The 25693-nt window shown below is 44.1% G+C and overlaps 2 protein-coding genes across 3 annotated transcripts in view; both read left to right on the forward strand.

Moving 5' to 3' along the window:
* Positions 1-534: 534 nt before the first annotated feature.
* On the forward strand, positions 535-8263 carry ints7 (integrator complex subunit 7). Its single transcript, XM_068737348.1, has 20 exons — positions 535-712; positions 887-1016; positions 1340-1486; positions 1578-1715; positions 1862-1908; positions 2352-2551; positions 2801-2923; positions 3009-3126; positions 3254-3388; positions 3515-3612; positions 4207-4446; positions 4691-4828; positions 4957-5163; positions 5422-5616; positions 5814-5917; positions 6024-6092; positions 6783-6915; positions 7034-7132; positions 7477-7662; positions 7860-8263. Exons 1-20 carry the CDS (start codon positions 619-621, stop codon positions 8139-8141), a joined length of 2883 nt encoding a protein of 960 aa, XP_068593449.1. The 5' UTR covers positions 535-618; the 3' UTR covers positions 8142-8263.
* Positions 8264-9470: 1207 nt separating this feature from the next.
* lpgat1 (lysophosphatidylglycerol acyltransferase 1) overlaps positions 9471-25693 on the forward strand; it is a 34687-nt gene continuing 18464 nt past the window's right edge. Inside the window, exons 1-4 of one of the 2 annotated variants that reach the window (XM_068737333.1) lie at positions 9471-10028; positions 10762-11015; positions 22126-22244; positions 24230-24325. In XM_068737333.1, the coding sequence (XP_068593434.1) occupies positions 10778-11015; positions 22126-22244; positions 24230-24325 (453 nt within the window). In that variant the 5' untranslated portion in view covers positions 9471-10028; positions 10762-10777. Of the gene's footprint in view, positions 10029-10505; positions 10624-10761; positions 11016-22125; positions 22245-24229; positions 24326-25693 lie in introns of those variants that run through there. The other variant, XM_068737334.1, reaches the window with a different exon arrangement.

A 25693-nucleotide genomic window follows, 5' to 3' on the forward strand; every position in this document is an offset into this window, starting at 1 on the left:
CTTAATTATTTGGTTAATCTACTAATCATTTCAGCTGTACTTGTATAAACTGTAGGGTAATATAATTTATAGCAAGGCATTATATTTGATAAGCGTTTATAATCAGAATGATAGTTTGATGACACCACAAAAATGTTTTCAGTTGAAAGGGGCCATTTTCTCTGTGTTAAATGCTAGCATGACCATTACAGACTAATCAAAATTATTTTCTGGAAAATCTTTATCAGACAGAAATTGTTATTCAAAGCACTTGTGTTTTATATGTTTGAAAACATATTACAATTTAGTTTTGTAAGTATTGCAATAAAATAGGTAAATTATTAAAAAATGTAAGCACTCATGCAAGTGCAGCATTATTAATACTGGATCATGATTGCATTATTGCAAGCAGTACTTAAATACTGTATTTATTCAAGGTCATTTTAGATACAAAGAAAGTTGGCTTCAACATCTAACAAGTTACGAGCGCTTTATTATGAAAACCAAAACTAAACCGGAAATGTTGTTGCTATAACGTCCGGTTTGAGTGTGTCTCTTTCGCCGCTTGTACATGAGATGCTCACGGCTCATGTCAAGACTGTTTTTTTTGTTTATGGTGATAACCACAACTAACCAATAATGTCGCTGTCGACTGCACGTTCTTTCTTATCAGAGGCTTGTTATGGCGAACAAGAACTTGACGCCAATTCCGCTCTCATGGAGCTGGACAAAGGTGCGTAAGCTAGCTTGCTAACACGTTAGCATCGGTTGTATTCTGATCCTGTGTGTGTGTGTGTGTGTGTGTGTGTGTGTGTATTCTCTCCATGTGTTGGTTTTTGCTCAATGTTACTGTCTACATGACACCTCCCTGCCTTTGTTGTGACCTGTGACATTGCTTCCATCCCAGGGCTGCGGTCGGGTAAGCTGGGAGAGCAGTGTGAGGCTGTGGTGCTCTTCCCAAAGCTCTTCCAGAAGTATCCGTTTCCCATCCTCATCAACTCTGCTTTTCTGAAGCTAGCAGACCTCTTCAGACTCGGGTATGGATGATTCACGTGGTATAAAGACGATAGCTCATTGACAAAATATGAATTCTTTCCAATTCTGACTATAACTTATCTCCAAACTGCCACATATACAGTTGTCAGTTTGTTAAAAGTGAAGCAGTCTATGGCAAGATTAAAACAGCAATAAATCTAAATATTACACACACCTCTCACTAATATACAAAACAATTAAACTGCACCCCTAACTACATCCTGAAAGAACACTTATTAACGTGTCTATGGCGCGTCGTTAGTGAAACTGGTTTTATTGTGGCACAGATCTCTCTGTTTATTAAAGCTTGCCTCTCTGATTTCAGGAACAATTTTCTGCGCCTCTGTGTGCTGAAAGTAACTCAACAAAGTGAGAAACACCTCGAAAAGATCCTCAATGTCGACGAATTTGTCAAAAGGGTGTTTTCAGTCATCCACAGCAACGACCCCGTGGCCAGAGCCATCACTCTGAGGTAACAAACGATTAACGTACCAACGTCTGGTGACGTTGTACTGCTCTGCAGACCCAGAAGGAATGAATGACGCCTTTTTGTTTCTGTTCAGGATGCTTGGTAGTTTGGCCTCCATCATCCCAGACAGGAAGAATGCCCACCACAGTATTCGCCAAAGTCTGGACTCCCATGACAATGTAGAAGTAGAGGCGGCCATATTTGCTGCTGCAAGCTTCTCGGCACAGTCGAAGTAAGGGGAAGTGTTGCCTCACCTGAGCTGTTGTTCATATAGATAGATAGATAGATAGATAGATAGATAGATAGATAGATAGATAGATAGATAGATAGATAGATATGGGATGATGTTTTGTATACATTTTTTTTTTTTTTTTTCAGAGACTTTGCAGCGGGGATTTGCAACAAAGTCAGTGAGATGATTCAAGGTAAACATCTCTATTCAATACTTAAAAGGTCACAGATCACTTTTACTGAAACATGAGCTGTCCTGATTACCGTTTTCAAGCCTTAAATATTGGTAAATATTCCAAACGACTATCCAAAATTTCAATTAAAAAAAGATTCAAGGGCTAAAACGGGATTAAAAGTGATGTAATTAAACAAGTGAGCTTGAACATGTGGTCAGTGTGAACATTGTTTTTCACGCTAAAACAAACACAGTCCGTTTTGATAATCCAAAATGCAACTGTAGAATGATTGTACATTTGAATACCAACTAAAGAAGTATCTGACTGTGTGGACATTTGGAGCCGGCGCTACGGGATATTCTGTGAATATGTATTTTATGTAATCCACCAGTCGTAGGTTGGTAGGCTCGTTTTGTCCTCTCTGTGTAGACCGTCCTCTTGAAGTCATTTCTCAACCTCAGGCTTGGATACTCCAGTGGAACTGAAGCTGAAGTTGATCCCCATGCTGCAGCACATGCATCACGATGCCAGCTTGGCGTCCAGCAGCAGAGAGCTCCTGCAGCACCTGGTGAACTCGTACCCCTCCACCCCCATGGTCATCGTCACCCTGCACACCTTCACCCAGCTGGCTGCCTCCTCCCTCATCGACATCCCAAAGCAGGTAGAACCATGACAGAGCTGTGCCTCATTGTTATAGGTCAGGTACTGTATTGTGATGTTCACATATAGAAATGTATACCCTTTGACGTTTGGCTCTTAATGAGATGGATGTCAGCAGATTTTATCATGAATTTCTTCTGTATTCTTTTATATCTGCAGTACACAATTGAGCCACATGAGGGATCCTGAATGTGTGCATTGGTCTGATCACTGTAGCCTACTTTACATTCAATCTAATATTAATATTCAGTTGCAGCTCCTCCTTCAATACCTGAGAGACGACCCGAGAAAAGCCGTGAAGAGACTCGCAATTAACGACCTGAAGCTTTTGGCTAAAAAGGCTCCTCACCTTTGGATCAGAGAAAACACCCAGGTAGAGATTCAGAGTCTGACGCTGCAGTGTTGTCTCGATGGCGGTTTAAACTCCGCAGGTAATCTATTGTGTTTCGTCTCTGCAGACCCTGTGTGAATGCGCCTTGTCCAGCCCTTACAGCAGCTTGAAGCTGGGGATGTTGGCTGTCCTCTCCACCCTCTCTGGAACAATTGCAATCAAGCAGTACTTTGATAACTTGACAGGTCGTGTTCACTTTTATATTCAAAGATAAAAACATTTCATATGTAGGTAATGCATGTATTCTGATTCTGTAGTGAAGAAGGAATCCGCTCTAGACTGATGGGCGCTCCTCTCACACATTCTTCTCAGGTGGCTCCTCGGTTCCCCCCCGCCTCACTGACCTGGTTAAACTGGCACAGGAATGCTGTTATCATAGCAACCTGGCAGTGGCTGCTCATGGGGTCATAGTGCTCTCAAACATCGCCATTTCCTGTCCAGAAAAAGGTGAGTTTCAGCAAATAGGTAATTAGGTATTCTTCTCATGACAATTGCTGATCGACAGCTTTAGCTCACGTCTAACCCGCTGACGTTTGCTCTCAAGGCTCAACGTGTTGCTGTGTTCCTCCTCAGATATAGTGCAGCTGGAGCAGGACACCGTGTTGGGAGTGGAGTCGCTTCTGATGCTTTGCAGTCAGGACAGCGGCCCCAGCGCACAGGCCACGCTCAAAGTAAGGCGACTTCACAGCCACGGCAAAGGGCTTTGATTGGATGAATGCATCCGGAGTAGGGATGGGTACATTAGATCTGTGTTTGTATCGCATAGTACAGAAGGCTGTCAAATGCCTGCTCAGATTTGTCATTTAGTTTACTTATTCTTTGATCAGACAGTTTCTGATTTTAAATCCAAATTTTTAGCAATTAGAGTTGTTCTGTGACTGCTTGTGTTGGTAAAACATTTAAACGTTTTGGCCTCTTTTGGTAAATTGAAATGACCGTTTGTAGAAAAATGTGACGGACATCTGGTATGTTACTGATAATAGTTTCACATTTCAAATTCTATCTTTCAAATGAGATTTTTGACTCTGTCTACATGTGTGTTATTTGATACCAAAGCAAAGACACATGCGGTGTTCATCTTTAACATCTGATGGAAAAATGATTGCAAAATTATTTTTGGGAGCGTTGCTCATTAACAGTGACAGCCGTAACCTAACACCTTACCTAAACTCCCTGTCATCCACCTCCTGAAATGATCATCCGACCCGTCTGTACATCGTGAGTTAGTCATCCCCATTCTTCTACTTTTCCTTTCCCAACCGTAGACAGCCCTCACCTCATTGGTCAAACTGCTGAAAAGTCGCCCGCATCTCAGCCAGTCGGCGGTGGACTTCCTGCTCGGCCAGCTCCACTTGTCCTGCGACTCCTCTCGCGTTCTCATGTGCCACGCTCTGGCAGCCATCGCCACCCACCTGCCGGTGCTGGGCGACGGCATGCTGGGAGATCTGGTGGACCTCTACAGAGTGGCCAGTCACTCCTCCACCGACAAGCAGCAAGAGCTTCTGGTGAGAGATCGTGCCCGAGTCAGACATCAGGAAATTCAAAAGTGAAGGGACTCATAGCAGCACTTAAATGTAGCCTCACAACAGCATTTATCAATGTTCTCTACATACAAACCTGCTTACAATTAGGAATAGAACCTGTTCTGTTTTTTTACTGCTAACCCTCAACTATGTTTAAATAAGCTATTTATACTTGTATGTCTCTTTGGGATTTCAACGCTCATCCTTCCCACGGCGATTGCTGCAGGTTTCCTTGGCAACAGTGATTTTTGTTGCCAGCCAGTCGTCTCTGTCGGCCGAGGTGAAGACCGTCATCAAACAGCAGCTGGAGAACGTCGCCAACGGCTGGACGGTGTACCGCATCGCACGACAGGCCTCGCGCATGGTAATCTCTTCTGCTGGTGCTTAACCAGACCAGAATCTATCTATCTATCTATCTATCTATCTATCTATCTATCTATCTATCTATCTATCTACCTGCACCTGAAACATAATGGGATATTTGTCGTTCAGGGGTGCCACGAGTTCTCCAGCGAGCTGTACCAGAGTCTGCGGACCCGCGTGGCGTCGGAGCACTTCTACTTCTGGCTGAACAGCTTGAAGGAGTTCTCCCAGGCGGAGCAGTGCCTCAGTCACGTGGAGGACGGGGACTACAGCGGAGCCATGAGCGCCATCGCAGAGGCCCTGCGCTCCTACCAGAAGGGCATCGCTTCCCTCACGGTCGGTTGACTTTCAGACCTCTACATCAAAATCATGAATACAATCCCTCCTCCTGCTTCACTAATGGAGGCTAAAAGCTGCTGATACTCAGTCTGGAGAGTCTTGTGCTGAAGCTGATTTCGCAGCATCTCAAATTGTTAATGGATTAAGTCACCTAACGCCTGATTGTATCTCGTTAGGTCAACTCAAAGACACACCGTGACGCCGTTCAACCGTCGTGTTTATGTTGCTGTGATCTGATTTAATCCCTCCCTCCAGGCCGCCAGCACTCCTCTGAGCCCGCTCACATTCCAGTGCGAGTTCATCAAGCTGCGCATCGACACCCTGCAGGCCCTGTCGCAGCTCATTTGTACCTGCAACAGCTTGAAGACCAGCCCTCCCCCCGCCATCGCCACCACCATCGCCCTCACCTCAGGCAACGACCTGCAGCGCTGCGGCCGCATCGCCATGCAGGTAAAACACCGACGCAGTCGTGTTGTAACGCGCCGTAGCACGGCACGTACTCGCCAAACTGCTGGATGGGATCAATTTCTCAACATTTAGGGGTTTAGTTTCTGACGCGTGTTATTAACCAGGATGAGATGATTAATAGCCCGGGTGTCCAAACGCAGCCAATCATCAAGCCTCTGCGTTTCTTCTTCTCTTCCCAGATGAAGGTGTGCATGGATGAGTTCAGAAGCCTTGCAGCTCGCTACGCCGATCTCCACCAGTCGTCGTTTGACGCCGATTACGCCACCCTCTGCAATGTGGAGCTGTATCCTCAAACATGCCTCAGTCACATCTCACACTTTTCTCTTCTTTTTTTTTTTGACAACCCCGGTTTACTCTGCTGTAGTTGTCTTTAACTGTCTGCTGCTCAGACAACAACAGAGCTGTTTGCTGGTCTCCCATGTCATAGAAGCGCTGGTACTGGACCCACAGGCAGCGAGGTGAGCCCTGCTGTAGTCCACGAAGCTGGAACAATGTCAATCTCTTCACGCTTGCCTGCATATTAAACCTTTTTAAATGTTTCATATTGAGAGAAATGCCATCCTGTGTTAACCGACTACAGCGTGATGTATGGATGTCGTTTTTTTTCTGTAAGCTGCACATTTGCTGTCGATGACAATGTAATGAAAGTAAATGCACTTTATTTAACTTGATAAAAAGATGCCATGTACTTGAGTGTCTTCTGTTGACAGTGCTCTGCCATAACATGCATCCCTGCAGGCTTTCTCCTGGCAGACATTTGTCTGTAACAGATCCTCTCTCTCTCTCTCTGTCTCTCTCTCTGTCTGTCTGTCTCTCTGTCTCTCTCTCTGTCTGTCTGTCTGTCTGTCTGTCTGTCTCTCTCTCTCTCTCTGTCTGTCTGTCTGTCTGTCTGTGTCTCTCTCTCTCTGTCTGTCTGTGTCTCTCTCTCTGTCTGTCTGTGTCTCTCTCTCTCTATCTCTCTCTGTCTGTCTGTGTCTCTCTCTCTCTATCTCTCTCTGTCTGTGTCTCTCTCTCTCTGTGTCTCTGTCTGTCTGTCTCTCTCTCTCTCTCTGTCTTTCTCTCTCTGTCTCTCTCTCTGTCTTTTTCTCTCTCTCTCTCTCTCTCTCTCTCTCTCTCTCTCTCTCTCTCTCTCTCTCTGTGTAATCTAGCTTTCAGGAGTATGGCAACCTGGGCTCGGTCCAGACAGAGAGTGAATACGAGCGACGGATGATGTCCGTCTTCAGTCGTGTTTTGGAGGAAGTGGAGGGCCTCACCCAAAAACACCCTCCTGTTTCACACCTGGTGAATACCTTGTAATCACATGACTTATGCTCACAATTTAGCTGCAAGGTGTCCAGAAGTGCAAATGACAGACAAACGCTCTGCTCTAATAACGTCAATAATTGTTGTTGTTTTGCAGCATACAGGCTGTCTCTGTGACGCTGTCATAGCTTTGCTCAAGGTGCCACTCTCTTTCCAGAGGTATTTCTTCCAAAAGCTCCAGTCAACAAGCATTAAGGTACAGTAACACACTTATGTTCACTTTAATTACAAAAGCACTAACGAAAGATGCCAAACAGATTGTCCCTGTACTACTTTCTACTACTAATGTATGATTTATCTCTTGATGAGATCAAGTGCAGTACACTCTTTGTGTAATTGTATTACATTTACATATCCTCGGGGCAACATAAGTGTTCCCTCACAAAGGAAGACTGGGGAAAAGCCACACCCTCATAACAGATACAGTTGTTTGACATACAGCACAGTTGCAGCTACTGTACATACAACAGTCTTTGTTTGGCTCTCTTAAAGCTGACTGATGTACTTCCTTTTTTTTTCTTTTTTTTTTTGAATGTCCAGCTTGCCCTCTCTCCTTCCCCACGAACGCCGAGTGAACCGATCCTAGTGCAGAGCAGCCAGCAGCTGACTCTAAAGGTGGAGGGGGTGGTGCAGCACGGTTCAACGCCGGGACTCTTCAGGAAAATCCAGTCTGTCTGTCTCAATGTCACTTCAGTCCTCCAGAGCAAGACAGGACCTGACTACAAGGTATCTAGTGTTTGCCTTCCTCTTTGGTTAATGCTCACATAGAGGTGTTCTTAATCTGTACAAACAGTGTCAACACAGCTGAATGCTGTATTTATCCACAGATCACACTGCTCTGATGTTTGCACTCTCATTTGTTGCTGTCTTGCTGTTCCAATGATAATGAGACCGACTCCCATATTCGTCTTTTTCCCTCTCAGCTTCCACTCGACACTAAAACGAATGAGATTGAGCAGCAGGTAGAACCCCACAACGACTACTTCAGCACCCAGTTCTTGCTGAACTTCTCCGTCTTGGGCACTCATACCGTCACTGTGGAGGCATCCGTGGTGGACGAGCGCGGCATCGAGTGGAAGACCGGGCCCAAGACGACCGTGTCGGTCAAATCCCTGGAGGACCCGTACTCCCAGCAGCTCCGCCATCAGCTGCAGCAGAGTGGAACTCAGCCGGCTCCGCAGAGGAGTGCATATGCTCGCTTCTAGCGACCGTCCTCTCAGCGCTTCAGCGTCGGAAACAGTTTTAGCTGTAGTGTTCTCGACCTGTTTTGTAGAGACTGAATATGTACATACTTTTTCAGTGATTAAATGACCAGATTTAATTTTAACGCGCCCATATTGTGTGTAATCCTTTCAAGGTAATATTGACCAGGTGTAAAGGACACTCGATAATGCAGATTGACAGCACACCCAAAGGATTTAAGGTGTCATCTAAATACTACATGAAGTGTAACACCATAAAGAGCCATCAGGGGGCAGACCACGGTCATTAAACGGACATCGCTGTCTAAAGAGCAGTAAAATCTCTCTGTCAATTTCAGACATGTTTGAATAACAGCTTAAATATGTCAGCATTTAGACTTTTTGATTAAACAGTTGCATGTGTTTATTGCTACAGTGTCACATGTAATATCACCCTGTAGAATAATAACCTCAAGCTTTTCATATATCCGCCAACATTACTCAGAAGTTCCAAACTTCAATTCCAACATACAATAACATCATACAAAATTGATGCAAACTCCCAATAACCCACGCGTTTCCCAGTTAAAATTAAACTAAATTCAACGATTTTAACGGTGAACTCGCGCATGCACACTGGTGACGTAACCTGAAAAGAACTCGCTGTCGGAGATGAGTCCGGATGATTTCAGATGAAGTCATAGGATACAGTCTCTGGGTTAGGAAAGTGTTCTTGTTCATGGATACTGAAACCATCAGCACTTGACATCAGAGTCTGCGCACTTAACGGCTCCAAACTGGCGTCAGGTGAACGGACACGAGCGTCAAGTGAGAAAGAATTCAAATAAGTTACACACCTTGTTTTCAAAATAAAACGTTTTGCTGAATATGCAATGTTCATTTTCATACCGCATAAAAAACAAGGAAAAACAGTTTTAAACCTTACTTAATATTGAATGTTAGTCTAAGCAAATTCAGAGAATTAATGTATTCAGATGATCCTTTTACAACGATAATAAACATTTACATATATATCTTTCTTAATTCTTAATTATTTAAGATATAAATGTATTAGTTTTCCCTCTTCATGTCAACATGCATTGATGTAATTTTCCAATGCTGGTCATTCACACTGTATCACATTGAATATTGTTAAGTTTTATATAATTCACTATTTAAGTTCTACATTAAGTGGTGAAGGTCTAGCATTATCATACACATATGGGTCATCTTATATGTCGTTATTATTTCCTGAATAAATTCCTATCTCGACACCGTCCTACAGATGACGCTTTTATTCTGAAGGTAAAAGGGACTAACTTCCGTTCGTGCTCTTCTGATCTTTTGTGTACATTGGCGCTGTGTGACTCGAGGTCTGGAGGAAGATAACGGGTCCGACCAGCCTAGAAACTAAAACATCGCTGTTCTTCGTACTTGATGTTCATATGTCGGTTACAGTTTGCGTCCTTCTAACCAGCAGCGGTGATTCCAGGCCCGGCCCAAACCGCCTCTCGTCCACACTCGCAGATGGGAGCTCAGTAGCTAGCTGAAATTGACGACGACGATGATGATGATGATGATGATGGTGCATCAGTGGAATTATCCCGGTGTCTCCGACTGAGATGGAGCCAGCGACGCTCAAGTGGAGCTGCTTGCTAGCTAGCTAGCGAGCTAACGGTGCCCGGTTCACTGTTACCGAGCAGCCCTGGATTACGTGAGCTAGATGGGCGCTACTGTAGCTTGTTGTAACGTTATCAGACATTTACATCCCTGAGAGACGCTGACCATGTTGACTAGCAAATGATGCTAACGTAACCGTTAAAGGTTAGCTACACGTGACAGGTTTTATCTCCTTTTCAACCATTAGAGACATCTCTGGCCGTCCTTGGGTGCTTCCGTTACGTTAATTGGGTGAGTATGAGCGACCAGATTTTTAAATTACAGGGTCTGACTATAGTCTGGATGAGGCGCTTTGCACCAGCCCCCAGCCCCCTCGTAAACGTTTGGTGTTGTCTTCTGAAATACCCGAGTGCTTCAGTTTATTAGCTATAGCTGTTATTTGTGTCAGTGTGTTTTCGCCATAATGTTACAGTCTACGGGCTGTCACACCCGACATATCTCCTAACATCTGTTCCCGTTATGCTAACTCAGCTGCTAGCTAGCAAGTCATGAAGTGATCCACCACGTCACGTGCGACTGGTCCTTTTATGGTCCTGTCTGTGCATTCATTACTTTAAGGACCAAGGCAGCTAGCTAGCAGGCAAGTCACGAAAAATGAAATAGCCACATTTCAGAATAAACCCTCCCTTTTTAAAAAAATAATAATAATAATAATAATAATAATCTGAAGACAGCGTCCACTACGCGCGTGTCACATTTAAAATTCCGTGAAATAGCCTCACCCTCCACCGTTTAGCGGCAGACTCGCTCCTCTGGGTTCCCAGGGTGTAACGTTGGGGTTATTTGCGGATTTGTATCCTGCTCCGAGCACACTAGTTTGTTTACAGTAAGAATAACGAGTACACACACACACACACACACACACACACACACACACACACACACACACACACACACACACGACTCGTCTTCTGTCAAACAAGCCTAACCGAAATGCTAACACTCGCTGTGTCTCTTGTTCCAGACGGTGGTGTGTCAGGATGGCACAGCTCTTGGACGGGGCCGGCACACTGGGCTGGGTTCTGCTCAAGTCTGTGATCCGTTTTGTGTTCATGCTTTTCAACAACTGTGTAGCCATCCCGTCCTACTGCTTGTACCTGGTGCTCCTGCAGCCGCTCAGAATATGGGACAGCACCGCTTTCTGGCACATCGAAGGAGTCATGTTCAAATGGTTGCTGGCCATGGTGTCTTCATGGGGCTGGATCGCAGGTTACACAGGTAAGACTGATAGTGATGTGTGTATACACACACACACACACACACACACACACACACACACACACACACACACACACACACACAGCCATTGTTCCACGTGCTGCCTTGCATGCAAAGATTTTTTTTTTTTTTGCATACAGGACTAGGTGATAACAGCTTCCTGATGCACGCACAAGATTCTTATCAAACCGGTTAAGTTGCTCCTCCAGTTTGATTTGTCTATTTACCTTTTTGAGTCACAGAGATGAGCATCTGACAATATCTGAAAAGCCCCGAAATTTCTGTTCAAACCATCTGAATGGAAAACGTGCTGGTTTGCTACAAATATTAAAGTTACAAGACTGTTTTCTGACCCAAACAAAGATGGAGGCTGTAAAACAACATGTCTTTGCATAATGAATACAGTGTGACCCCAAATGTAAACATTTTAAAATCAGCCAGAAACGGGGCTACAGGGCTTATGACTGAACGATAATGAGATCGTTGAAGGAAAATGAATGAAATGCGTATCTTTGTTTTGAATCGTGAGTGGCACAGCTGCTTGTTGCTCCACTTTCAATGGAGCATTTCCACACAGTCAACATAACGTGCTGCTTTACCGGTGGCGTCGTGAAAACGGGCTCATCTTGAAGATGCACAGTTTAGTCTATTCCTGTTTGTATAGTTGGATATGATCACATTTGTACTACGGGTGCACCTGGCACCGTTAACCCTTCGATGACGAGGAGCCTTATAGCTGGTTCCAGCTTCTTCAATGTGAGGATGGTGCTGCTCTTCTTCGTCATACATGACAGTGAATGAATTTACTTTTTTTTTTTTTTTTTTTACTTTTGGGGAAGACAAAACTAAGACAGTTGAACGTGTCTCCTTCCACTTATATGGTTTTGGTAGCAACTGTACAGAGACGCTACAACCAAACGCACACAACTGGCATCTGATAGATAAACAGCAGGATATCCTGAGTGTGTGTTTGTTGGTTCCGCTGGCTGGTTGAGTCTCTCGAAGTGATTCAGGCAGTCAGCGGTGTTTAGTTGCACAGAGCTGCGAGCAAAATGCTTACAAATTGCTAAGTGGTGAACATGGGACGCAACAAGGCATGCTGATTAATAATGCAAAGCGTGCAGCCTATAGAACACCTGGTCTTGCGTTGAGTAACAAGTGTCACATGCCCTGATTGACAGTTTTTAGGAGATGAGATGCCATATACATATATATATATTAGATATAACATGCCTGTCATTTTCAATCTGTCACTTCTTAAATCAGTTTTCTGTACTCGTATATAGAGCTGTGTGTTTTTAGGCTTGGGTCCGTCCCACATGGGCTCCTTATTCTCAGCTAATGTGACTTCAGTCTGAACAGTCTTATCAGAATTTCTGCATCATTTTTTTTCAGCTACCGTGCGTCATCAAACGGTGAATTATCAGGCCACGCGATCATTTTTAAACGTCACTTCAATGCAGGAAAATTCGTAAAATATTTAAGAAAAAATTAGCTGATGGCGGCCAGAAGATAATGGGAGTTCATTCAATTCAAGAAGCAGCAATGGGTAATGTGTCATTTTTTGAGTTACACTGTATTTTATATGATAACTCGGCTATGATGCAGTGTAGCGACACGATGACACGCTGCTACAGCCATTTTAATGAAAGCGTCCTCCATTTTATTTGGTATTCGTCTGCACAATCACGCCTCGTGTGAAGTCTTTGGGATTGTGTGGTTTGGCCCAGAAGGGTGACTCGTGCTAGACTGCTGTCAGATACTGGTCACATTACAAACAAAGCCAGATCGGAGCAGTGAACGCGTATGGAACCGTAAATAATGACAATATCAACAATGGCACCATTGCTGTAGTGTACGGGTCAGTGTGGTGACCCACAGCCAAGGACACTTTGACCGCGACGGTTCGATCGCCTCCGTTACCTTTCCCCTCGATCCTCAGTCTGGCGTAACGACCGGGTCCCTGTAACGTGGACGAACTTTGAATCGTCACATTCACGGCGCACATCTGTCTGCGTTCTTCCCAAGTAAGTTATGTACGTGTCGGTATCTGTACCACCGGCTTCCAATGCAAACGATTCCAATATGACAAATTCTATTGCATCTACAAAAGGACAAATATTACATTTTGGTTGCGTAGTTACTTGTAGAGCATTGATTTTTCTGTTGTTGTTTGTTCAGCCTGGACTCACCAAACTAAACTAAATGTGTGTCAGGGAAACGGGGGGGATTCTCGCTCAGAGCTCGACACGCTGCAGTCTGGAAGCTGAGCTTCGGTTGACATCGGAGATGGAGGATGTTGCATCACCTCCACAAGGGGGAAGTGGAACAATAGTAGTTAAATACTATACAGTCATGTCGTCAGTTCCAAAAGCTGACTTCTACTGTCGCTGTCTTTTATCAAATGGGGCAGTTTAGACGCGAGGACGCAGGGCGATTCGTTGAAAAATGTTAGGTCGGTCGCAAGCGAGACGGGGGAACTTGGCTTGTGTCTTGAGAAGTTGAAGCATTTATTCACACACACACACACACACACACACACACACACACACACACACACACACACACACACACACACGCTCTCGACTGGACACTCGCTAACGTCACGCAGGACTTTCAATACACCGACGTAAACTCTTAACGGCACACGATTCATCGGTTATCATAACGGCTGGGCCGCTTGTTAAGCACCTCGACCGCCCCCTGCATGCACGCCACTAATCCAGCCAATTAATGATCAGTTTACGAGGGTCAGCTATCGGTCAGAAAAAATTAGCATCCCTATCTTTAGCATCAGAAATCATATCGCAGTTGTCAAAATGATCATATTGGATATTTTTTCCAAAATCATTCAGCCCCGATTTAAACATTGTAATAGTAAAGCTGTCAGATCAATATGTTGGAAGAAAAATACAATATTGGAGTAGAAATAAAAAGTTTTGCATGTTTATGCTTAGAATACACACGGGGTGTGTACAAGAATACATTTTTTTTTTTTTACATTGCACCAAAGAGATGAGATCAGATCTTTAGATTCTATTAAAGAACAGGCTAACGCTAATATTGCTATCATTAGCTCGACGGCTTGGCAAAGCTGATCGTAAACCCTTTCCCCGGTGTGTTTTCAGTTTATTACTACAATACAGACGCACTCTGTCGTCGTAGAAACATATTATGGTAATTACCATAATTAGTTAGCCCACTTTACGGGATTCATTCAGACCATTTAAAAACTACAATTCTGAGATCTGTCAGGTGTGATTGGAGGTCTGTCCAACAGTTACACAAGTTAGCCATTTATGAGCGTTTAGCAGGAACCAGCGTTATTTAGTGGCATTACTGTGATGTGGTTACTTGTGTCCACTTGACCTAACCCTCTTCTCCCTGTTGTTGACAAAAGCGCATGCACGAGGCCTGATCAGTGACACACACACACACACACACACACACACACACACACACACACACACACACACACACACACACACACACACACACACACACAACAGTGGGCACAAACGGGTTCACTGAAGCCAGCAGGATTAAGTCTTCACTGCATGTTCCATGAGTGAGAGGTCTGTCGGGTCCGTGAAGAGATCAGAGACGGTGATTTAGAAGATTGCAGACATTGTTTCCTGGTTTTGAGTTTATGTTTCCAAGACTCTGCATAAAGGCTTCTCTCCTTCCGTTCTCACCTTTCAAAATAAAAGCCCTAGACATGCACTGCATCAGGAGGCAACTCGACACAATAGCTCAATACATTTTGCACGCTGAATATCTGGACCTGTAGGCGAGGCGGTCTGTCAGTGAGCTACAGACACAGTGGTGTGTGTGTGTGTGTGTGTGTGTGTGTGTGTGTGTGTGTGTGTGTGTGTGTGTGTGTGTGTGTGTGTGTGTGTGTGTGTGTGTGTGTGAGAGACCCCCCCTGACCCCGGTCAGTCATGTAGTGTAAACACCACAACAACATAGTCTTGTGTCTCAGGTCTGAACCGGGCCTTTGATCATGTTTTGGATGCGGGTTCAACAGAGAAACCTGGTTCTTCAGGTCTCTGTGTACACAAACATGACCCAGACTTCTGATCCTTGTCTGGAGGAATTTGTGAATGGATGTGAATGTTTCTTAGTCCTCTGTGATAGTAAACAGAATGTCTCTGGGTTTGGGACCAGACACCAGTATGAGGTGTTGAGATGCCACCATCTCCTTTTTTTTTTTACATTTTTAAATGAACCCACAAGGGTTAATCTGCCGATTTTATTCTCTTGAATAACTGTTTGGTCTATAAAACGGTAGGTATCATCATTTCTCATCTGCCAGAGTTAATGTCCAAAACCCCCAAAATAATCAATTTACTATCACATATGACAAAAAAACAACAACAATAAATCCTCACATTTGAGTAACAGGGACCAGAGAACTGGCTGAACATCAGTGCATCGTATTTCTCTAAACCAGGAGACCATCTCTGTGTGTATGCGTACGTTAAATATCTTGACATGTTTTTGGTACGAGAACGCTCAGCTCTCACTAAGCAGTAGTGAGCTCTGGAGTGGATTCAGTGTGTATCACCTCACTTTGAAGCTATAAAAGAAACGGCTCCTGGTTTGTTTCAGCCTCCGTTTCACCCACACACGTGTTTTCACTTACGTGGCTGATTAGACTTCGTCTCTGGACTATGTGGGCGTGTGCAGATCATACTTGATTGACATCTCTCTTAATGTCCTGAGTTATCTTATTTGCACCTGTTTTGACAGACAGTTTACAGCTTTGGTTTTTATATAGACTTTAGCCGAGTGCCATCGTCACATCATGTCTCCCGTTTGACGTGAACATTTCTGGTATTTGAAAGCTTTTATTTAGGGACGAGTTACGTTTTTTTTGTTGTCTTGTTTACAGCCTTTGGTAAAAGTTTAATGTGTGTAGTGCATGAAAACACACTGCGGGACAAGATGCACGTGCATCCCAGCACAGAATCATGTTACTGCAGCTTTGGGTAGAGAGGCCGATAGCATGAATGTGGAGTTAACATCACATTTGTTCCCGAAGCCCTGAAACATGTTTGCGTAAGTGGACCCTGAACGCTTCGTTCCCCGGTGTGCAGAAAGGCTGTGCAATATTAATGTGGATAAACAAGGCATTATGTGGTGAATCCATATTTTAACGTCGGATGTGTTGGGATGTAAATGATACAACAAACTTCTAGAAACAACGGATGGTGTCAAATTAGCTTTTAACTTTTTTTTTTTTTTTTTTTAATGAGGGCAAGAAATAACAAGAGACCCATTTACTGCATTAAACCAGCCTAACCCTAACCCAAAAATCAGCTAGTATATAGAATCAGAGTTAAAAAAAACAACCTGAAAATATAAGCGGTGTTCTCTGCTCTGAAACCCTGTTGGCATGTCCACTGATTTTGCCATAACGGTTTCATAACCGTTAGAATTGTAGAAGCTGTGGTATCTGTGGTGTCCTGATCCTTTCTTTGTTGAGTCGTGAAAACAAATCTTGCGAGTCTGGTCTGTGTAGCCTACGTTCTCATTTAACCAGGATGAATGGTTTTAAGGAGCCAAAGAGGGAACATAATTAAAAAAAAAAAAAAAACTGCTGCATATAGCTGATGATAATGAAGATTATCTTCAAGAATGAGTAACCAGGCATCTTAAACCATCTTATGAAAATGTCCCCTTTCTCCTCTGGTTTTGTCACGTAGGTCTTTTATAATTTTAGGGACTCTTTCCTCCCAAGTTTCTGAAGGAGGTGGAGAGTTTGACCACATTGGTCTCCTGAGAGGGAGAAAGAAGTGTGGGGGGGTGGGGGGGGGGAGTGAGTGAGTGAGTGAAGGTCGTCGGTACGCCGTTTAGCTGACCACCGATACCGGATTAGATGGTGAGCCTGCAGCCTGGCTGTCATCCTGCTGCGCTAACTGTGTCATCTCTCAAAGACAATTTCCCTAATGTATTCCATCTGACAGATGACCCGTCTCTCTGATATCATTTGTGCCCCCGTCTCCCGCAACAATGGGGACTCCAGCGCGTACGAACGTCTGCTCCTTTATGAAACGACATTTCCTTTCAGGGTACGCACGCCCCAACGCACCGCTGGCAGGTGTCATTTTTTTTTTTTCCAGAGGTATAGGCTCTTGATTCCCGTTCTCGTGAGAGTTGAGCTTATTATCCGGCGGACAGGCGGTGAAACAAAAGGCCTAAATTGAACATGCCAACAACATGTCCGCCCTCCATTCTATTCATTTCTTTAAGGAGATCCCCTTGCGAGGCCGTCTGAAGATTCAGAAGATCGCTGTCTTGCCACCAGGTCGAAGTGCATCAGAGAAGCTAGAAGGAACGATGTTTAACGCGTCGTCGCTTACGTCCTGTATTCCAATGCGTGAACTCAAATGTAAATGCGGCCATGGAGTGGGTTCTGAAATATCTGCGAATGAACTGTTGAGCGACTTAAGTTGTGCGTTCACGATACAAGACCGCGTCTCAGTTCGAACATGCGGATCAGCGAGCAGCAGGTAGAAAGCGAGTCGACTTTTGAGGTGGAACCAGACCAGCTTGCAACCTTTTTGTCGTCGAGAACTGTCCAGTCAGGGAAACGAGTCGGCCTTTTACTGTGAGTCATGCAGACGTGGTGAAGCAGACAGGTGGCTTGATGTGCCTTTTCTCCTGACAGCAGATCTTCTACCTCATATCAACATCAAAGGCCTGCTGTAGTTGATGCGACGAGCGGAGTTTAGTGCATCGATACTGGAATTGTAGGCCTCGGATAACTTGGTAATTAAGAAGGTTATCCGTTCCTGTTTGAGTGGAACGATCGATGAAAGGATTCAGATGTCACATCTCCTAGCAGCGGCCTCAGTTCTCTGGCGTTAGCTTAGCTTAGCTGGTATGGAAAAGAAGAAGTCACATGGCTCATACGTGCGAGGGGGGGGGGGGGGGGGGGGGGGGGGATCCATTTTCAAGATGAACCCATCACGTTCACGACTGTGACCATACGGTACGCTGGACTACCCCTCGCATACTTTTCACTACTGATGCCAACTGTACAAAGACTGCTGCTGCTGCTAAAGGAACAGAAACACAGCTGTCTTTGTGTTCTCATAGTTTGTGTAAAGCCTTTCTTCATTTCCCCGGATAGCTTTTGTTGACCCGACAGATCGTGGATGGCCTTTTTCTTTTTTTGTACAAAGACAGAGCCATAGTAAGAGCAGGAAAGTGAGTTATTATGCTCAAGAAAAGATGGAAGCAAAATAAAACGTATCTTTTTCTTTGTAAGAGCCTTTGTTTGTCTGTGACTCTGAGGGACGGACACTTAAACCTAATATTTGTCATCTTCAACCACAATGTGGCGTCATGTTTTGCACAGCAGGACGTCGTGTTTCTTGTAGCTGTATGGTTTTGTGTGTTGGTGTCTTGTCCACAGACTGTAGGTGTCACCCGCAAAAAGCCCATAAACCAACTCCCACAATGCCGAGGAGGCATTTACACTATCTGTAACCTCATATCTCATATTCATGGACTACTTTATGGCCTTTGTACAAGTCCTGTAAAGAAAGTCAAGTATTACATGTATTATAAGGAAACAAAGGTTGAATATCCTGTAAACAATTTGATTCTGCTGGCATAATGTAAACTCAAATGAAGATTTTTAAGACCACCCGTTTCTAAAGCATTTAAAAGTGAAATGGCATTACTTTTTTAATAGTCCCTACACATGTAAATGGTGCTTTTATCAGTTAACTATTTGTGACAGTCACATGATCGCACGCACCAAGTTACAAAACTTTACACCAATTACACCATTTTTCTGGCGTGCGTGCCTCATGCCGGCTTTACTAAGGCGAGTACAAACTAAGCTTAAGACTGATGCAACGTTTGCATCACACAGAGCTGGAGTCGGTCAGACCCGCCCAGAACTGTGGGGGGGGGGATTCCCAGCAAACGATTGCCTCCCCTGCTGAAGCTATTCACCTCTGAGTGTTCCCCGTTAATATGCAGAGCTGTCGAAGCGCGTTTAAATTGCAAAGGCGCTCGTGTGATCGATAGGAGGGCCATTGTTGTCGCCTCCTCATCTCTTTGAGTCGTGTTTTCTTCCTTTTGTTTGCGTCTCCTCTGTGTGTCCCATCAACACTTAAGACACAGATGAATGGTTGGTGGAGTAGCCTGTATGCTCTGAGGCATGGTGATGTAAATCCAGAGGGCTGCTGGAGGTCCACTCCTGGAGGTGCCGATGGAGACGCTGGTCATTGTCTGCTTTGGTCAAGCAGAAGCAAAGCGTCCTCTGAAAGTTCTAACCAGAAGGGTTCAGTGATTTAACGCATCGACATTGATTCAGTTCAGAATTAACAGAATGTGTTGCTGACATTTGACTTTTTGCTGATGACTGGATGTTGTGTACCTCAGTTCCTGTGACAGTGGTTTTCATCTACTTTTTTAAAATATTTCCAGCAGTGCTTTATAGATGTACGTTTTAAATAAGCTTATGACTTAAGCAATTACCTTCAACCGGGTGCTTTGGAAGAATAGACTGTAAAAAGAAATGGACGTAGTTACCGTTTTGGCGGTCGCTTTTCTTTTCTTTTGGTGACCATATTTGGACGAGAAGGAGGAGCTAGGGAAGGATGTGCTTTGCTTCAATTCTATCTCTAATGACGGCTCACCATGGTAACAACCTGTCAATCACAAGGTAGCCACTAAAGCACAACCTCGCTTTATCGGCTGTTTTACTATAATAGGACAATGATTTATAGAATGAAAATCATTTGGTGTGGTTTTGATAGAAACGTATATTTTTGCAATGCCGGTATGCGTTGATCTAAAGGCAGATCTTCGACCACAGAACCTTTTTATGTCCCGTTTCTTGTGTTGCCGTCATTTCCATCGATTTCTGTGCTGCATGCCACGGACACGCGCTCATAAGATTTGATTGATGTGAATCAACAACAACTGCCTGGTCATTGATTTGGTGTCTACATAACTAATTCCGCTTGATGATATCAATCCAAACCATTTGGCTTTGACATTTGAAGGAAGCCGACCGTAAAGTCAAAGGAAATAAGTCAAATCTTATTTATTTATCTCCCATCTTTTTCGGATCATGATCAACATTGTTGTTGTTGTTGTGCTGTGGGTACATGAGACCTCGGTGTATTATTTTTATCACTTTGATGGAAAACAAAGCTGTTCTAAGCTTTACATCGATGCCGTATGTAGTTTCACTGAAGAGAGAAGCGTCATTTATGGATCGTAGACTTGCAAATATGCCCGATCTCCTGTTGTAGCCGAGTTTAGAACCCAACTTAGTGCTCATCCAAATGAAAAGTGTTATTTCAGGAAGGGAGCTCCCATTCCAACAAGTCCACTGATGATGTTGACGCAAAGCCTGATGATTCAGTTTTGAACTAAGGCTGTTATCTTTGTCAGCTAAGCACTGTGATCGTTACTAAAAATACATGAATGCCGCCTACAAAAGAAATGTGTACACAAGGGCAACTTCTGATGCTAAGTAGACATGATTATGCTAATATTTTGTATCCTTAAAGATGGTTCAGTACATGTGGGACGTGGGAAAATGGGATCTGTGACTCTAGAAGACTCTAGAAAGCGATAATGAAATGACAGCTGATATAATTTACCAGAATACCTTAAAATAGCCAAACGGTATTAATGATTTTCGAGCAATAAATGCACATTTTGAACAATGTAGAAATGCATCATTTTGACTCCTTTTGATAAACCATATGGTGACTCAAGTTACTACATCTTTTGCTATTCTTATATATTCATTAATAGACTTTACTTGGACGGCCGCCCAAGTATATTTGGTGCCCCATTAAAGCATTTTTTTAATGTTTTTATTTCGATGTTTTCGGGTTGTGCGTCCGTCCGGTCCGTTCTCGTGATATCTCAGGAACGCCTTGTGGGAATTTCTTTACGTTTGGCACTAATGCCCACTGGAACTCAAGGATGAGCTCATTAGAATTTTGGTGACCTCACAAAACATGTTTTGGGCCATAACTCAAGAGTTCATATGCTGATTTTAAGACCATTTCACACGGAGGAGGTCATTCTAGGTTTTATTTTTGAATTTTGATTGTATCCGTCCAAGAGAACGGCGCCATCCGCGATCGATTAACGATCGTGACGGTGCAGTGTGCGGATGATCGTTCAGACGATCTGAAGGATTTGAAAGTCTGTTACTATGAAATGAAATTACGCACCATCCCTTTTTTTTGTGGACCGTTTCCTCTGCTCTGTTTAGAGTGGTCAATAGTGAGAGTGATTGTGGTGCCGTTTCCTGAAACTCGCTTCTCCTTTCTCATGTCCAACCACACGGCAAACATTTTGTCATTCCCTTTCGACACGGATTAATACAAACGACGCCTAAAAAAATCTACTTCCTACTTGTCGACGGTGGAAGCATGGGAGTGAATGTTTGCTCTCTGATCTCTGCAGGGAGGATATGCAGATCACACAGCAGACAGTGTGTAGTGAGGGAGTGTCGGGACACTTTTGGGTTTAACAACAACAACAGACCGTGAGAGTCAGATGGTTTTAAAGGGTGTAGCATTCACCGTTGACATACTAATTGGATTTCAGTGTTTATATACCAGAGATCTCTTACTTCACTCCATTTAATTGTTTTGACGCAATGAACCACAACTGGCTGACGTTCCACGGTGTTTAAAGCAAACCTGTTGCCGCCACTAAAGAGTTTGTTTGTGGTTACGTTGTACCTTCATTATGTTGCATAATACCTTTTTAAAACCTTGTTCACAGTTTTCAGTGAAATCCGGTGGAAAGAGTTTTTAATTTGTATCCGGATAAGTGATTTCAAAATGATTTCAAAACATTGTAAGACGGTGTGTTTTTAAATATTTTTTTAATTTTAATAAAAATAAATACTGGAGAGTACATTTTTGGCAAATATTTTTAAAAAAATGGGTTTGCTCATTTTATGGGGGACATTTAAAATGGTTGTTAGACCTCAAAGATACGCAAAATGTATGAATGAATGAAAAAAATGAAAGAGCACATATAAAAAATATATATAATTTACAACCTTGTTTAACCATAAGTGTCTTTTTTTTTTTCTTCTGTTTCCTTGAAGTAACGGAGTGGGGTGACGACGTACGGCCCATCTCTGAAGAAGAAGCCATGGTCATCGTCAACCACCAATCCACAGGAGATGTGTGCACCCTCATGATGTGCCTGCAAGACAAGGGCATGGTAAGACCAGAGACACAAACGTGTTCCTCATTCTGCCCCTTTTTTTAGGAAATCCAGAAATATAACCTCACGATTGAACAGGGTCACATCGGAGTAAACACCAGCCCATGCAGATGTGCTAAGAACGTGCTAAATACAGATCAGGGTGTGTGTGTGTGTGTGTGTGTGTGTGTGTGTGTGTGTGTGTGTGTGTGTGTGTGTGTGTGTGTGTGTGTGTGTGTGTGTGTGTGTGTGTGTGTGTGTGTGTGTGTGTGTGTGTGTGTGTGTGCGCGCGCGCGCGCTCATTTGTACATTATACTTATTGTTCATTGATGGAGCCGTGGAAGTGCAACACTGTCCAGCAGATACTTAAAAATACACGCCTTTTATTAACAAATGAAAGGATGCTGGAGGGACTTTATTTATGTTGAGTTAAACATAAGTTATACATATTTACCTTTTCTCTACAGATGTAGACATTTGAACTGTAGTATTGTTGCTAGCATGATGTCAAACATACAGTAAAAGATCATTTTCACACGTAAAAGATGAGCAAGACCTTGATTTTTCTAGAAGAGAAGCAGCTGAAGCAGCCCAGCCTCGCCCGAGCCACACTGCACACACAGGTAGTGTGGCTCGGGTGTGAGCTTCAGCTAATTACGTTTCGTTTTAAGGACGGTTGTCAAGTCAGCCAAGGCCTCGATCACGCATATTGACAGTCGATGCGGCAGCAGGGAGTACTTTTTGTAGAACCGCTGAGCGCCGTGGCGACGGGACGATGCGTTTTTCGAGTCAAAACAGTAGAGACGGACGGCCTCGCAAACCACTGCTGCGGTTTGCTGCATTCAAATGACCGACTCCCAGTTGGAGCACACAGCAGAGCCTCTCGGGCTGCTGGCAGCGAGTGTGCAAAGGTCTGAGGGTTGACTGCTTTGCATTCTTTCACACTGATCATTTTCAACATGGCAAGGAAGTGAAACGTGTCCAAACATCAGTGCGTATATATATATATACACACACACACACACACACACACACACACACACACACACACACACACACACACACACACACACACCCCTCTTCCTCTGTTTTAATGGGATACTTTGTACACTTACGAAGTTCATGTGGGGTTGTCTGGAATGGTAAACAAATGCGTTTAAACACAACATCTGTGTTGCGTAATGGAATTCATTAACACACAAAGTTGGCTATTACAGAGAGAATTTGAGCCGAGAAGATTTTTTTTTTTGGAGGGAAAAACAATTTCCTTGTTTGGTCGTAAGACATAAACAAAGAGAGAAGTATTTATATTGGAACGTTTCTGCATTCATTTGAACAGGAAGTCTGACTGGGACTAAACTACAGCAGAGCATGCTCTTCCTCTCACAAGATGTACAACTCCTTACTGTTGTGTCTATCACTTTATAGCACTTTAATCCGACATTGTTAGGGGCTCAGCTGCTTAATTGCCAAAGTGGACGTGTAGCCGCTGCACAATAACACACAGACGTAGCGTCTTGTCCTCCAAACGTACCGTCAGCAGCAGAAGTGAGTTTAAAAAGTCACTTTCGGCTCACTTTTCACTCTGCAAACCATTTTCACAACGTGCAGCTCGCTGTCCCGCCATTCAAACCATGCTGGAGATTTTGCTGTGAATTCTGGGACAGCGGCGGCAGCTGTGGTGGTGGTGGTGTTGTTGTTTTTTGTTTTTTTTTTGGCTGAAGTTGGCACAGCACTGGTTCTGCCTAGCTACGCTGCACAAACATGATGACATGATCCGCCTCAACAACTGCATCCCTGGGCCAGTTTATCCTCTTAGCACTGAAAGGACAGTAAGCCAAAGCTGCGTGGTCGCAGGTCATGAGGGTGGGAGTGCTCAGAGGGCCGGTATCAGTTGTGGACGCTGGAACCAAAGCCAAAGTCCTGTGCTTTTGATTACAGGTGAATTTTGGGGATTTTCATTTCATTTCTCCTCCCTTTTTTCTTTTTTTTTTCTTTTTTAGGTGGTACAAAAAATGATGTGGTTGATGGACCATGTGTTCAAATACACCAACTTTGGCCTAGTGTCCCTGATCCACGGGGACTTCTTCATCAGACAGGTAAGACGCCCACAACTGGTACTTTTAACACTGAGAAATGTTGCAGTGTCTGTTTTTATTGTCACGCCTGTTATTTGAACATTAACATGCTCTGCACCACATTAACACTAAACATGCTAACATCCAGCTGTGAGGCAGGGATTTTTTTTTTTTGTCTGTAAATTAGCCTCCAGACTACATTGTCAATTGTCGCTGATACAAGAAAGCCTGTTTTCCCGCCGCATGTCAACACTTTGTTTCCCCCTAAAGTAGTGCTGGGCGGTATGATCACACATGTGTCTGTAGCGGGACCAGAACCTCCAAACAGCAGACACAGCTTCTCTCTTGGGCTCACATGGTGTTGGTCTGTCTTCGTTCACGTTGCATCGCTCGTTTCTGTTCTTTAATGTAGCGACGGAGCCTCTCCCAGCTGCTAACAGACTAGCTAACGAGCTAGCTAGCGAGCTGTACCCAGCATGCCGTTCGGTAGTGTACTTTTATAAATGTACAATGATTAGTGTTACAATTTGTCTAAGTTCAGATGGGATTTTAGAGGAAATGGTGCATAGTTACGATATCATTTCACCTCAGGTTGATAGCAGACCACCTCAAGGTGTGACTCAGAGAGAACCAGGACATTCTGATGTAGCATTTCAAAACTTCTCTGACTCGCGTAGTAATGCTCCTGCCCTTCGTTCCCTTTCCTCGTCTCAGCCCCGTGTGTCTACATCTCACTCGAGTCAGGAAACGTGTCAGAATACCCATCTTTGATTGACTGAGCTGCATCACGTGATGTGATTTACAACTCATGTAATTGGTCGGTTTGTTTCCTGGACTACTGACCGAGTGCCGTAAAGGCCTAGAAAAGCTGCGCCGGTTAAAATATAGGCGCTCCGTCAAAATGTAATAATTCTCAATTATCCATCGGTTTTAGGTCCTGGGTCCGGATACAACGCCATCTGGGTCCGGATCCGGACCGCGGTCCGCCTATTAGTGACCCCTGACGTAGACCTTTAGGCCGTCATTAGTTCAACCTCCCGGCTACTGCAGGCCTGTTTTTGCAGCGCTGCAAAGCGGAGACACTGCCCATCTGCTTGTCCCAGCTGGACAGCAGATATATTGGTTGGTGGGATTCTTACGGCCCGGGCGTCCTCTGAGAAGGATAACGGCAGTGGACAGTAGTGTGTGGGGGGCTGCCGAGCCCCGCTGGGTCAGACTGATACTTTAGTTGTGGAGGCATGTGGAACAGAGCAGCCTGCTTTGACAGGCCTACAGTGTAGTCGACAGGGCTCCTATTGGTCAGGGGGGGTTCCTGGAATATTGTGACGGTTTGGGAGGTTTATCCCTCACACTACCTAGCCAGCTGGCTAGGTAGCGTCAGCTGGCTAG

This window comes from Cebidichthys violaceus, unplaced genomic scaffold, assembly GCF_023349555.1.
Source record: "Cebidichthys violaceus isolate CVI_PGR_0920_01 unplaced genomic scaffold, fCebVio1.0.p SCAF_78, whole genome shotgun sequence".
Taxonomy (NCBI): domain Eukaryota; kingdom Metazoa; phylum Chordata; class Actinopteri; order Perciformes; family Stichaeidae; genus Cebidichthys; species Cebidichthys violaceus.

Bases quoted from the DNA above. Each gene is read 5' to 3' on its own strand.
- ints7 (XM_068737348.1), top strand. From the start codon at position 619: ATGTCGCTGTCGACTGCACGTTCTTTCTTATCAGAGGCTTGTTATGGC. The intron at 2,924-3,008 runs GTAGAGATTCAG...TCGTCTCTGCAG, and splicing joins GGATCAGAGAAAACACCCAG to ACCCTGTGTGAATGCGCCTT. The intron at 5,918-6,023 runs GTATCCTCAAAC...TCTGCTGCTCAG, and splicing joins ACCCTCTGCAATGTGGAGCT to ACAACAACAGAGCTGTTTGC.